Raw genomic sequence first — 15,180 nt, 5'->3', positions numbered from 1 at the left:
TTTTGAACATGGAAATATTCAGTACCTTTGTTGCACCGACTGGCCAGAGATAAAGAAAAACAGAACCACCCTAACTGAATTAAGAATGCACGATGCTCTATACCAAGAAAATAAATGGGCAGTAAACAGTGAAGAATACATAAACTAAGAATAAATAAATAAATTGAAGTAATTTAGTGTACAGGAAATTGTAAGCCTGGAAGTAAGCAGGTGGTTAGCTAAAAATGAGTGATGGTCAGAGTAATAGAGATGCAGACGTCCGCTATAGGCATCTTTTGTAGTGACTGAACTGAGGGACTATCAAACGGGTTAGAATGTAAGGCAAAGTAGTAAAACAACAAAACAGATATGGTCAATACAATTTAAAGTAAGAGGTCGCTGAATCTCACCTTCACTGTCTCGTAGTTTATGAGCGAGTCGATCGACTGTGCTCCAGCTTCGTTCTCAGCTTTGTTCATTTCTATGCGGAACTTTGTCCTGGTGAAAGGGTCGCAAATACATTAAAACACAACTCAGTATTTAAATTTTTTTTTCTGAAAGGCGAAAATGCGCGTATATTTTTGATTGCAAGAACCAGCTAACAAATGAAGCAGCATCTAATTCATTCGCAAAGAAAACAGCGCAAAAATTGACACGTACAGACAGTACACGTACAAGTACAGACAGTGCTGCGTCCGCATATTTTTTCTGTCCCCTTTTTACTCTATTTTCGTCATGACCATTCACTAAGTAGCTCACCTTTCCTGCCCAATTAAATATATTTAATGCGATTTGCATTCTTTGGGAACTTCACCCAGTTTGCAGTATGCATGTTTGTCTATCTGTAACTTCTTGCACGCCAACTTGGGTCACTGGGTATGCGCCACTATGTATATTCAGATAGACGCCATGCATACTCAGACGCCATGCATGTTCAGAGGGAAGCATAAAAGAGGAGCCCTGTTGCAGTACATGCGTCATACATGATGTGTTTCAGCAGTGGCAATATGGTGTGTTACTACATTACTTCAATGCTAATCGCATTAGGAGGAACCTTTAGCACGGGCCCAACTCTTATGTGGCCTATTCAAATACATGTAACATGCAAAAACATTTTTCTGAGATAACCCCTGGACCGACTTTAATGAAATTTGTTGCATTTGAGTTAAATTCTAGTTACTGTGGGAAGCGGAATTTCGATTTAGGGCCTGAATGTTGTTAAAATGATTTTCAAAAATTCAGGAGTTTGAAGAAAATGGGAGCACAATGTTTAAAAATTCATAGCTCTGCATCAAGAACAGATATTGCGGTTCTGTGAATGGCATCCATTAGATCATTGAAAGCGGACAAATTCGATATGCCATTTTACATCTTACATGAATATGTTACATTGTTTACAAGGGTTCTGCAAAAGCTGTATTTCCATGTTATTAAATTTTTTGAGATTCATGTGTAACATATCAATTTTGTCTGCTTTCGATGTACTATTAGATACATTTCACAGAATTGTATTATCATTTTTCGTCAATGAGTTACAGAGTTGTAAACTTGATAGCTTCGTTTTCTGAAAATTTTTTATTTTCGCCAATTTTTAATAAAAAATTCACATCCTAAATCAGAAACTCAAAACCAACAGTCACTAGATTTGAAATGCAACAAACCTCGTCAAATTTGGTGCAGTGGTTGCCGAGAAAAACTAATTCTCCTTTTACATGTATTTAGATAGGAGCACCCGAGCTAAAGCTTCCTCTTAATGTCAATAGTCATCCTGAGATGGTTCTGGCCGGAATTTTCACAAGATAAGGATTGATCAATATATGAAGTTTAATGTTCAAAAGCAACACAATGGTGCTGTAGTGGAGGACTTCAGTTTAATTTTGGCCCCCTGGGGTTCTTTAATATGCAGCTACAGTCATTGAAATTGCCATTTAGTGAACTCCTCAGGACTGAAATTGCCAGAGATATGCAATCAGACTAGCCCCAAGCCAGGTGGCCTCGAGCCCCAGAATATAAGCAGGGACCTTATTTCATGTTTTTGTTTTGTTTCTATTCCTTTAAAGTGATTAGCATTATTAGGTTTCTCCACACACTCTCCAGGGGCTGTATGTCTGGTGATGTCTTTGGCTGTTTTCCCGCCAACTTGTGTCACTAGGTAGTCTATGGTGTAGTGGCTAGAGAATTTAGCTGCTGTGGTGAGGGAACCGGTTCGAAACCAGTCATTGGGCCAACCTGGGTAACAGGTATGTGACATTGCACGTGTGCAACTCATCACTTAACTCTTTCCCTATTGCACCCATTGGGCATTGTTAGCCTGCTATCAATGGTTTGAAACGTAACTTTTGAGACTTTCCGTGCCGGTCACGGACACTCTGGGCCATCGGATGTGAAAGAGGAGAACTATATTTTTGTTTTCTAAGCAGTTCACATTTTTCTGCCAGGTGTTCATTTATGAACGCGCTCCAAAGTTTTGCTATCGTCAAAGTAGAAAGCAAAAATGGCCACTTCCATGAGCGGCGCACAGGCTTTGAAATTGATTCCATTGTGTCTGTGGCTCATTTTGTCGATGGATCGAGCAGCAGTGAGCCTGAGAATGCTGCTTTTTCATTGGACTTTGACTCTGAGAGCGACGACGACATAAAGCAACCCGGGACATCGGCGGCTGCAGCCTGGCATGCCAAACTGTGTAGTGCATGCAGTAAAATCTTTGTAGTGGAATACTTGTTCAATGAAAAAATTTCAATTTTTTTTCAGAGACAGTGCCTATTAGACGGCAATACATTTTGTTACATTTTTTTTCTTAGTAAATACAAACACATCTTTACAAACTTTGTTGACTTTTATCCCACAACCTTGATTTTGGCAATTTATATCTTTTTTTTATGGCGTATATCTCGTTAATAAAACTTTTATGAGTGGAAAGTGCATTCATTCTGTGTTTTGTTTATATATTACATAAAATATTGAGTGCAGGAGTGCAAAAATCTGGCATAACCTACAAAAAGCACCTATTTTCCCCATGGTAGGGAAAGAGTTAGCTAGTTTTGCACTAACATGTGTTAATCGGATTGGCTAATCCATAATGCAATGGACACCACATCGGGCTGCTGTGCTGATGGAGCAGGGTTTGAAACCAACCGTCTGAACAACTTGGTTCCCTGGGTATGTGTCTCTAGGTACGCGCTGCTCTTTAGAGGGACACTAAAGGCAAATACTAAGTCGACGTGGGCTGTTAAAATACCATTACAATAACCTCGCAGCACTTGCTTCATGCTAAGAAACGAAATAGTTTACGAGAAAATTGCGCCTGAAGGGCCCATATACATTTAGCGCAATTTAAATCGCCCGCTCCCAAGCGGGGAGCGGTGAGATTACGTACACCATCACTGTCCCTTACTGCCATTCATGAGTAAAACGCCGCCTGACAGACAGCACTATGGTTTCCTGCATAAAGCGCAAACGTGCAACCATGGAGAAACTGAGTCAAGACAGGGCGTTGGATTCGCAGCTGCAGCTGCTTTTGGTCAAGTAGCGTGGGCTGTTCGGGAATCCCACGAAACCCCATGAACATGGCATTCTCTATTGCAGTCTGTGCAAGTTTCACAAGCAAGCAAAACCAGCTCAGCACTATGCGATAACTAAACTACTGAAATGTGAAAGCACGGGCGACACAGAGTGGAGAAAACACCTTCCAACCACCTTCATCGTTGTCAAGGGTAACGTCAATGAGTTCTTTCTTTCTAAAAATCAAATATAAGTGGACAAGTAGCATTTTCTTTCATCTTGTAATGCAATACAATGATCTTTCTATTACGACTAGTTGAGTAGTAGTAAAATAAAAATATAATGAAGAGTGCTGCTGTCGTTGGGCTAGTATTTGAATGTCCAATAGGAGCCTCTGTTTGTGTCCCGCATTTGCGTCACTGTCTCAATAACTTAAGCTCTGTTCGCAATAATATTGACGACACTGTAGCGACACGACTGTTACCTCCAGAGCCAAAGAAGATGGCTCACATGCATGCAGCGTGAGAATAGAACATTTTGACGCGCTCGACCTGAGCCGTCGCGGTATCAGCCACTTCAGAGATCTCGTGGCACCGTGCCTGGCCGGTCTAAGTAAACCGTGGCTACTACGGCTACCTTTTCACACCGCCTCCCACACCTCCGCACATGTTCTCAAGCACTAATCTATCACTTTAGCTTGACTTAATATTTGCCTTTAGGGTCCCTTATAGAACCTGATGCCAAAATGTGCCACTATATTCCGTTCCATACGTAGCAGTCAATGCTGTGGAAACTATGTAAGAAGTTTGGTCAAGAAAAGTTATCACTCCACGCGTTCCATCCATGCTTCGCTGTGCGCCAACACCGTCCACTCGCACAAGCATGCACGTGAGGCTCCTCGTGACGGATTGCAAATAAAAAACCCGAAAAGGACAACAAAAATACATATATTATCTAAAACAACGTATTAGCAGTCCAGTACCAGAGTGTGTGTGTTTCTAAGGATTAAAACCTGTTTCATTCAGTACTGAGCCTATATAAAAACAGTCGTGCACAGCTGCAGTCAAAAAACATTGAACTATATCTAAGTGCAAACAAAGCCACTGCAAGAAGTATCTCTGCCTCGGCAGCGTTGACTGCTATGTATGGAACGGAGACATTAGTCTGTCTCAGTTGAAGGGTACTTTCACATGTTCACAAGGCCTTAAAAAGGAAGCAATGGTTCTATTCAACAATGAGTGTCTCCTCGTACTTACAGAAAATAATGACTAAGGGAAGTATTTCTGTAGACAGCGAAGACGCACGCAATGAACACAGTACAAGGCAGCACACGGCATTCTTAATTTGCTGCTATTCACTGTGCTAGTTTCTTATTGGTGGCGACACATACCTCCAGTGGGTTATGGCGAACGTGAAGATGCTGTATGTCCCAATGCATCCCAGTGTCACAGCAGCAAACTTCCCTCCGCACTTGTAATACTGAACATCAAAAGAAAGAATGCAAAGTCCATATATATATATATATATATATATATATATATATGTGAAAAAGATCCAGCTGTTCAGTGTATAAGCTAAGTCACAATTTATGGTTAGTGTGTCTGACTTAAACATCACACTTAATTACTCCTGCCCATATTACGGCCTAGAACAGCTGCAAATGCCTCCAGACACATCTTTCATTAATGGTCCTGTGCGTCAAATATCCCATCAGCCCCTCTCTGATCTTTTGAAGAGAAAAATTAAATGCAATTGAAACACTTAATCAGCCTAATTAAATTGTTTTCAAAAAGTTGTATTTGCAACTTATAGCAAAATAAAAAATGCTTATCATTAAAGGAGACGGCATGAAAGCTTTGATTTTGTTAATTGGTGCTGATGATGCCATGAATTTCACAGCAGCTTTGCATATTCTCGATATCTTTCTCCAGGATCAGTTACCAAAAGCTACGAGGTTGAATCTCTAATTATGCAAATACAAATTACTCTACCCCACTGATAAACGATTACTGACCTGCAAACAAATGCTGTCAAAATTGATGATGTTACAGGAAGTGGATGCAGATATTTCTAAATATTCTTGGGAAGTCCACCTTTATTTTAGCAGATATTTCTGTCATATCAAGCTGCCCCCAATAGCAAGACCAAACCTGTCTAGTATTAAATACGTTAAACTAACAATCTAGTTTAACCTTATATTTCACTAAATAGCGTCTCTTTAAATAGATGTCAGAGCGTACTGCCGTATTCAAGTACTAAAATGTGAACACACAGGATAAACTGTGAAAATATTTAGTGTTGTCCTGCTTGAGGCTGCAGTGCGTCAAGTCCTATATCAACTAATATACTTGGTCTTAGTAAATGAGCATGCACATAAAAACATCTGTAATGTGCACTTGTCACATCTGTAAATGTAGAATGACAAAGAAAGCATGCAGGGAGTTGGCTACAAGGAACATTAATGTGAAAGGCTTGACATCAGTTTTGACAGTCACGACTGTTACGACTGGGTGCTAGCTCTCTAGCATGTGCCAATACTTCAATGCATGAGCACTTTCGCATTCTACACCAACCGGAATCTGGCTGCTGCAGATGAGAATAGCATCTGTGAACTTATGCTCAAAAGCAGCACGTCATAGCCACTGATAAGCATAAGTGAGTCAACTTTTCTGAATAAGTACACATCGTTTGTACCAAGTATTATATTCAACAAACAAGTGTTTGCTTCCAATGCTGTTTTGTTAGTGACACTGCATCTCTACCCTGTATACTGATTGCGCATATCTAAAGTTGAAGGAAGCAAACAATAAAGGCCATGAACATGGCCACCATTTCTCATTTCCAATCATTAGTGAATGTAACTGTTTTTCTTAGTTGCAAGAACTGCGACCTTTGTAAATGAGCAAGGAGAAGTTGTACCATTAGAATCAAGTGGACGAGCGTATCCTTGATAGGTATGTGTACCTCAATTCATAACTCCTTGTTTTCTTTGCAAATATGTATCTACGTTATACTGAGTGATGACTCCGAATTTGGTTCTTTAACTTACAGAGGCCCTCAAGCAAAAATAAAAGCAGAACCCTGCCATAGGCAAATTTGTAGTGTACAGCCGGGGACTGGTGATAGACATCTTTCACAATGAATTAATTGTATTCTCCTTGTCGTACTGAGCTTGAGCATTTGCTTTCAGAAAGCTCTCAAGAATTAGATTTTTTGGTTGCCTACTGTCAATTTATTTCAGAGGTGGTGGTATGCTGTGAAAACAAAACATGGATCCCCATATCTCAGGAGTAGTAAAAATGGTACCACAATGCTTACCAATACAGAGCTAACGAGTGTCACTTCAAAGATGGTTGGCACAATGTTGAACAACAATGCAGAAAGGACAAAGTTGATGCCTCTGGAAAGTGGAGAAAGAGTAAGATGGAAGAAAAGATGGAATAAAGTTCCTTTGATTAAGAAATACAAGAAAAATATTGCAGCATCTACACAGCTGCTGGTGGCTGCCGATGATATTTTAAATACAAGGAATAAGGAACATAGCAGTAGAAAGCAGCTCAAGCAATAGAACAAGCACTGGCTAGCATTCGCCATGTGAGGCGCGCTTGTGCACTTAATTGTTGCTGTCTTCCGAGACAACACATTAAATATCAACTGCAGTTTTAGATTACTTTATCGAGTACTTTAGCAATTACTTTAGCAAGTACGGTACAGAGATTGCTGCTTCCATGTAGTAAAAGTATGCCTCTATGTAGACTCAACTGCATCCCCCTTTTTAAATAAATGTAAGTTCATTCTACACTTGGTAAAATAAAGCTCTCCTACAAGTTTCTGTATATACATACTTGTCATCCTTCTATATCTAACTGTATAGTAACCAGCCCAAAAGTTCCTTGTCATCATGCCAGAGCTTTCTGCAATGCACCTGTTTGCTGAGCACCATACCTTGTCCCACGGTCGATGGCTTTGGAGAGGGCGCCTGTCTGCCGAGACAGGTGGAAGTTCAGGTCCATTTGGTGGAGATGCATGAAGAGTCGTCGAGCTACCTCCCGTATTGAATGATGGGCCACCTTGGCGAACACAGCATTTCTGAGCTCATTGAATCCTGATGCACCAGCCCTTGCCAGACCATCTGAAAGTGCATAGTAGGTGTTCAAAACAGATTGTTTTTTTAGTTTTGACTCTGCTGAGATTACAGCTCCAAAGTGTGTGGCACAATGTGGAGAGGATATAAGTGTGCCAAGAAAGATAATATTCAAAAGACCATCTTCATAGTACGAAATTTTCTTGACAGTCAGATTTCAAGGAATTGCATGATCCCTTGAATTCATATACTGCAACCGACTACGACACTTCATTGACATTAAGCAACAAGAGAACTTACAGCCAACAAGAATTGCAAAAGCTGCTGACGTTAGAGTGCTTGATGCATCTTCGAGAGAAAGATGACTCCCCGTTTGTTCATTGAGGTAATCAATAGCAGCTTTGAAGATAAATGGCACTTCGATATTGATCACCTAGAAGAAAAAAAAATAAAAAGGAAGAAATGGTAGTATTTAATGGAAATTAACACAAGCTTGATATCTGATGATTTTCTCATTCAATGTCATGACACCAATGCAAATACATGTTTTATCTGTAGTGCTGCTTGAAATAATTTTTCTAAATTTTAACACTATCCTCCAATTAAAAAAAGAAAAGAGAGCGAGAAAAGCGTTGTAGGACACAGTTTCCAGTAATTCTGACAGCCATTCGTCACCACTGGAAGTAGACGTCCCATGCTTTCCAGAATGACGCAAACGTCCAGTACCATTTGCATAGAATTGATGGGTGTTGTTATGACTTCCCAAGACAAAGCTAACTGTATTACGAAAATCAGCAGCAACAAAAACATATTTAAGCGAATTAGTGTTGTGCACAAGCCATCAGGAGCCGTTTTATATCGAGAAATAAAAGGCATGACGTACCTTAGCCAAGATTAGTATACCCAAGGCTACGATGACTCGTTTTCGGATCTCCGGCTTATCCTTTGGCCAGAGGTAAACAAACATCTGTTTGATGATGGACCAGTTGCTGACAGTTTCTAAAGAGACGCCGATCTGAGCGGGCAATAGGGTAGAAGCTCCGGGGTGGAAGCATTTCCTCGGCTTGCCTAGTTGCACGTTTCTCTGAAGAAGCTGTGCGCAGTTGGGACAACAAATACACAACTCAACTAGATGGCGAAGCAAAACACGTCAAGTGGCAATTACAAGCGCTCTACTCGTTCTCGTTACATTCCGCAGTAGCTACTATTAATGGAGTTCTACGTTTATCAAGAAAAGAATAAACTCGACTACACGTACTTGGATTTTACCTTAATGTGCGGCAATTGTTTCAGCAGAGGGTTATCATGATGACGACTTGGAAACTGCCATGACACACAGAAGGTGCACAGAAGAAGGAGAACGGAGAAAGAACAGAGACGTTAGATACACAGAAGCGATTCCGTTATTACGAGAGAGAGATTAGACTGTGAACGAGGACCCAAATAAAACGCAAGCACACAAAAAGCCATGACGTGCAATAAATACACTAATCGTCATCACTCGATCATTTTTGGGCGTTGACATAGATAAAGAAAGCAGCTGCCAACAGAATGCGAGCACCTTGCAACGTTTTGAATGACCTATCCAAGTCATTGAGTCGAATCGAGATCACAACTTACCAGCTTTTTGGGGCAAATCAACCGTACCGCTGGTGGGTATGAGAGCTTGTTTGATGAAACGTTTAGATACCTACGCCATACGTTAATAGAATCAGTGCCCCGGGGCCGTAAGCACGAATTAATCGTTAATCTACCGGCAGAGCCGCACCGACTAACCACTACCAACGCCGCCATGCTGGCAGCAGCCACCTGTCGACCGCGGTGCCACCTACTTCCTAGCGAAAAGCTTCAGTTTCGTTTTCTGACAATTAACGTTTCTGTCTCGTTAAAGCAGCACACGTATTGTCTCTTGAGCTGATCTATGCACCGAGCTTTCGATCCGTTTGGTCGTTCAGATATCTTTTATGTTGCAGGTGAACATTAATGACAGCTCATTTTATTGTAATGATGCCCAAAAGCTTTCACTACATGCGTACATTAACCGATGACTAAAGAACAGCGAAAGCAGTTGTAGAATAATTCTGACTTCGAAGCAGCGTCTATGTAGTCTAGAGCGCTTAAGTTTTTAATAGTGTAACGCAAGTACGTCATTCGCACACAAGTGTTCGTTCCTGCACCGTCGGAGGGCGACACATGTGTGGTTTCGATTTTCGGATTCGCACAGGCGCGATCACCGCGACCCTCCCTCACAGCTGCTGCTCACTCCTTCTCCAATAAGGGAAGCGAGCAGCCCAGCACCCACTCGCGCGATGTCGCGCTGGCTCGGGATGCGGCCCGGCGGCAAGCGCTCGCGGCGGCACACCCCGCGCACGAAATGACTACAACAACGACCACAACCCAACCCGCTGCTTCTCGATCCGGCCCCGCCCTGCGTTCTCAGACGACACCATGACGTCCGACTCGGTCGGTCAAGTCGCTACCGCCACCGTCCAGCGCAAGAGCCTACTCCGCGCGCTCCGTAGTCGCCGTCGTGCGTCTAGGCCAAGCTGACTTCTTCACTACCGCTTCTGACTGGGGGATCGTGCGTGACGACGTGAACGTGGTCAGAGGGGGGCAGAGTGATTCCGTGCGTTACTCGGGAAGGCGTGCGCGCGTGTGTGAGAGCGTCCGTGGCGCTTCCGGGTCTCTTCCCTGCGCGACATCGGCCGGGGGTACCCCGATGGGGGAAACGCGACCGCCGGCGTGTCTCCTCCTGACTTGGCGGCGGCATTGGTGGCGGAGCGGGCCAACCTCGCCGCATTCGTCGTCGCGGGCTAGCGTGCTGCCGGCGACCCGGCGAGTGGTGGCGGCGATCAATACGGCTCGGAGAAGAAAGACGGCCGGCCGCGGTTGTTGAGGGGCCGTACGACGAGTAAAAGCGAGCGGGAAGAAGGTGGTCGCGATGCACCTGCACTTCGAGCGGAGCTGGTCGTCGCGCACCGACTGCTCGGTGCTGTCGCTCACGTGGATGGGCAAGGTGCCCGACGAGCTGCCCGAGGAGGACGGCTGGCGACTGAACCGCGTCAACTACTACCAGGACGGCTGGTTGGCATCCGGCAACGCGCGCGGCATCGTGGGCGTCACCTTCACCACATGCCATTGCCGCAAGACGGCCGAGCACCCTCAGCGCACAAACTACAACCTCCGCGGTCACCGGTCCGAGGTGAGCGAGCCAGCTCAATTGGGGGCGTACGCGGTGGGCGCGCGAGGGCACGTGCCTTTCTACGGTTCGCACGCATTGCTTGGTGCGTTCGCAGTTGACGTGTGAGCACGCGTGCTCACAGCGATCCTGTTCGAACATCGTCGCTCGTCATACAGAAATCTTGTTCCCGTTCGGCAAATCAAACGATACCATGCTGCGTCGACTGAGCGCTCTGCGTTTCTTACACTTTGAGTGTGAAACCAACTGACAAAGCCGCGTTTCTTGACTTGGCAACAGCCGAACTCATTTTGGCTTTTGAATAGTCTGGTGGCGCCGCTGGAGTGATAAATTTGGACGAAAATGCTAGTTGTCTTATTCGACAACTCGATCACTTGGTCTCAAGCTAGTACTCCTGTCACATGGGCATCTTTTAGTGTATTTGAGCCAGTGCAGGTCGAAATCAAAGCAGTTTGATCTCTAAATCTTATTTTCAACCATGCTTCACTTGTATAGTGGTCACTAAGCCATGCTTTTGCTCAATGATTCGACGAAAAAATGTTCAATGTAAATCGACGTCACTGTAGAGTGGCACTGCTGATCACATGACACTGCATAATTTTTTAAATATTTTTTTTTAATAACAGCTGACAAGAAATGACAGCTTTTCAAGCATTTCGTTGAAATAATATTCGCACATTTCTGCGCAGCAGACGATAAAAGGAAAAGCCTGTGGAATTGTGCTCTTATTGTACCATGTTATTTGGCTGTGCGCACGCAGGCCTATTGGTATATATTTCCTTTGGTCTGCTGCTCACAGGCAGCATATGGCGTGGTTCGTCATCTGGCTTCTCTAACTACGTCCCCATTTTGTATTAAACGTATTAAGACTAGAAATTTGCTTAGGCTTTTTTTTTTTTTTTTTTTTACGAGACCATCCCGTTCACATGTTTAGTGCACTTGGGGACTGTTGGTGGCGCTGAAGTTACGGGACATATACATGTAAAACGTGTGAATATCTACTTTATATAAACTGCCTTAATAGTGATGAAGCTGAAATGCTACTTGATATATGCAACGATACCACTAAATCTACAAATGGAACGTATTGAAAAGTTTGCTCGCATAGACATATAAGAAAAATTTTGGTCATGCTTCAGGTCATCCAGTTCTTGCATCAATTTTCAACGGAACAAGATCGGATAGATTATCGCGATTGAATTACGCATCGCAGTTTATTTCTCTAGAGCAGTTCTCTGCAGTTGCTGCGCGAACTTTTCTTCAGAATGTTCCTAACCTCTCTGATCATTATTTTTTATTAATTTCATCTTTTTAATTTAACTGCATAATCTTAAAGGGACACTAAAGCTAAATACTAAATCGACGTGGACTGCTTAAATACTATTTCAGAAACCTCGCGACGCTTGTTTCGTGCCAAGAAAAGACGGCGGTGCGGTGTCTTGCGCAAAACGCAAACGCCCGGCCACGGAGAAACCGAGCCGCGGCAATGCGGCGGATTCGCCGCTGCAGCTGCTTTTTGGTCAAGTGGCGTGGACCGTTCGGGCATCCCGCGACATCACATGGAAGTGGAATTCTTAGCTCCTCGCAGTTTTCGCAAGTTTTCGCGCGCCAGCCAAAAACCAGCGAAGCACTGCGCGATGACGAAACTACTCAGACGCAAAAGCGTGGGCGGTGCAGAGTCGCGCGAAAACGAAACCTTTCGGGCGCCCGCGTCGATTTCAAGTTCTCAATCTCAGTCAGCTCTTTTTTCTAAAGAATGAAATAGAATTGGACAAGTTGCATTTTCTTTCGTATCATATCGCAATGCAATGATGTTTTTTATAACGACTGGTTGAGTGCCAGTGAAAGAATATAAATGAGAAGTGCCTTTTCGTCATCGGGCAAGTACTTGAGTGTACCGGGGGAATATCTAATCGCGTGCTGAATTTACCTCAATTTCTTGATTACTAAGGCTTTGACACCTTAGAGATTGTGGAGCATTAATCTATCACTTTAGAATGACTGAATACTTGCCTGTAGTGTCCCTTTACGATGTAATGTTGAAAGGGGGGACGGCGACTCGTATAATGTCAGCTTACTATAAAATACATTTCCAGCGGAGCGAGATGAGAAGTCACAATCGAGAAAAATTGTTAAGCCTATTTATTTTCCGTAAATCTATCCGCATTCGTAAAGGGAGTGATGGTATGAATGCATCATCACATGTCTGGTCACATCGGAGTAGAGAAAAAATTGTGAGGTTAAAATATTGCAGGAAAAAACAACAACGAAAGGATCAATAGATGTAAAGACAAGTTTGGATGATCTGTGAATGTTATTCATTAAAATTATACAAAGCTCTACACGGTACAACAAAACAGTCCCTTCTATCTGCGTAAAATTTTAGCGAACTGTAGACCTTAGCGAAATTCTCCTATTCTCAGGTTTCTTTTATTCATGTTGCCTTGGCTTATTCCTAATTCCTTAACTTCTAAAATCCATCGCTAAAGCTCTGGCAACGACGGAGAGGTGCATCTTGGATGCTCTTTAGTTCATTTGAGTCGTCTGACGTGTAGCTTCACGGTAGCATCTAGCGAGCGACCCATAAACACTGATATGGGCATCCGTCATCTGCGATTACAAGAAACGGGCTGCGCCAGAGATCTTCGTGGCCATCTCATAGCTGTCGCAAACTTGTGTTTCAGTCCTGGATGGGGTTATTTCTTTTTTTCAGCGTGCGGCTGATATTGGGGGTGCGCGTTGTCACGTTCTCAGCTTAATGTAAAGATGAGCAACTGGGCTCAGTATATAATAAATGACAACTATGAAACAAGTGCGTATGTCGAACACTGAACATGAAAACACACCATCGGGACAAGTCAGAGAACGCCTAACATGACACACTGTTGAAGAATATTAAATGCATTTAAGCAAGAACTCCAGAATACCCAGAGATAGGCTTTCCGCTCGGGATAGAAAAATTTTGAGCAACAAGTTAGACTGGGAAGGTAAATGGGAATGCGCTTTCACTGGAGCACGGAATAAGGTACGTAAATGCCATTTTTGAGAAAAAGCTGTACGGGAGTTACGATAAATCTTACTCCTTTTCCTTCCAAGTTCTCTCTCTCTATTCCAAGTTCTCTCACCGAGAAAAAAAATTCACAGTGAAAGGAAGAAGCAGGAAGGCAGAAGTGTAAATATATGCTCGCTGAGGAGAAAGAGACGAAAGCGTAATTAATCGAACTGTGTAGAAATTTATTGGCATAAAATAAAATTCACATTTTTGCTTCTTGAAGTCAGGCTTCTTCTATTGCTTGTAAGCAACGCAGAGAAGAAACATTTACAGAGAAATAGCTTCAATGCGTAACCTAAACCTGTGGATTGCATTTACATTCCGGCAAGTAAAAGTAAAGAACTGACCGACACTGTAATCGCTGAGAGATACGAAAACCGAAATTAACAACGATTTATAGTTGAACATTTGATTGTTTGATTTGCTCCTTCGTTTACTGCATGCTCAACTTCTGGCAATGCGACCGTGACGTCGTTGAAGTCCACTTGTTGTTACTTCAAGGTCCAAGTTGGAACGAAACTGGCAATAGTCAAGTAATCACTAAAATCTTGGAGCCTGTGCTTAAAATACTTCTCGATAAACTTTCGCATAATCGAGCATGACATGGTTACTGGGAAGTTACGTTTCAGCGAACCGCTTACGCGAAAAAACGAGCAAGTTGGCACAATGTCATTCTTCTTTTCTAAACATGACCTCCAGTAGTATTGATTTCCTTTACAATTAAAGCAACACGTGCGTGACCAATACCATATTGATAATACTATTTCAGTCAGTCACGAACCGAGCGCTATGTGTCGTTTTTTTGCTAAGAGCTGCCCGGGTGTACAGGCTATACCAGCATGTTGCTTAACTGAGATGTCTTGTAGACTTGTAAATCAAGCGTATTAGCAGTTGCGGAGAAGTTCCGCGGGGTTTTTGGCACTTTAGATAGGGGGATATGAGAAACGAGGCTAAGACGCTTTTGTTAAAATATTAAGGGTCTCTTAATTTCATTTGACACTATAGAAATTTAGAGGTACGCTATACAGGAACACTAAATCAGCGCTTACTGGATAAAGCATTTTTTCCAGAACCCTATTTGTGTTATACAGCGGTAAGGGGTTTACGATGAAAAGAGAAATGAAGGCCGAAATTCAGTTCTCATTTGAACTTTCGTGCCGAAACCCAATCGGCGACACGTCAGTGTGACGTTGTGCATTTCAAAGTATTCTTTATTTTTCCTTCATATTTGAGGGTCATTGTCGCGCTGTAAAGGTTCTCGAAACTTGCTGTGTTCAGTCTTTGGCTGTTTGGAATACAGTTTAGCTAATATTCACCAGTGAAAAGTTGGCCAGGTCCCAGCAGACGCTGTGTAAATCTGTGACG

The 15,180-nt window shown here is 42.9% G+C and overlaps 2 protein-coding genes across 4 annotated transcripts in view; one reads left to right on the top strand and one right to left on the bottom strand.

Moving 5' to 3' along the window:
- ABCB7 (ATP binding cassette subfamily B member 7) overlaps positions 1–9,363 on the bottom strand; it is a 34,722-nt gene extending 25,359 nt beyond the window's left edge. Inside the window, exons 1-8 of one of the 3 annotated variants that reach the window (XM_075696332.1) lie at positions 9,185–9,363; positions 8,834–8,887; positions 8,448–8,657; positions 7,865–7,997; positions 7,426–7,612; positions 6,799–6,880; positions 4,871–4,959; positions 390–477 (exon numbers count right to left, since the gene is read on the bottom strand). In XM_075696332.1, coding sequence (XP_075552447.1) covers positions 390–477; positions 4,871–4,959; positions 6,799–6,880; positions 7,426–7,612; positions 7,865–7,997; positions 8,448–8,657; positions 8,834–8,887; positions 9,185–9,358 — 1,017 coding nt within the window. In that variant the 5' untranslated portion in view covers positions 9,359–9,363. Of the gene's footprint in view, positions 1–389; positions 478–4,870; positions 4,960–6,798; positions 6,881–7,425; positions 7,613–7,864; positions 7,998–8,447; positions 8,658–8,822; positions 8,888–9,184 lie in introns of all 3 variants that reach the window. The other 2 variants (XM_075696334.1, XM_075696333.1) reach the window with 2 other exon arrangements.
- Positions 9,364–9,850: 487 nt separating this feature from the next.
- Tusp (WD40 superfamily protein Tusp) overlaps positions 9,851–15,180 on the top strand; it is a 209,080-nt gene continuing 203,750 nt past the window's right edge. Inside the window, 1 exon segment of the mRNA XM_075697579.1 lies at positions 9,851–10,766. Within this exon segment, the coding sequence (XP_075553694.1) occupies positions 10,506–10,766 (261 nt within the window). The 5' untranslated portion in view covers positions 9,851–10,505.

The sequence above is a fragment of the Dermacentor variabilis genome, chromosome 6, assembly GCF_050947875.1.
Source record: "Dermacentor variabilis isolate Ectoservices chromosome 6, ASM5094787v1, whole genome shotgun sequence".
Classification (NCBI taxonomy): domain Eukaryota; kingdom Metazoa; phylum Arthropoda; class Arachnida; order Ixodida; family Ixodidae; genus Dermacentor; species Dermacentor variabilis.
Note: the sequence above shows the minus strand (reverse complement) of the source record. Positions and strands in the feature narration are given on the sequence as shown.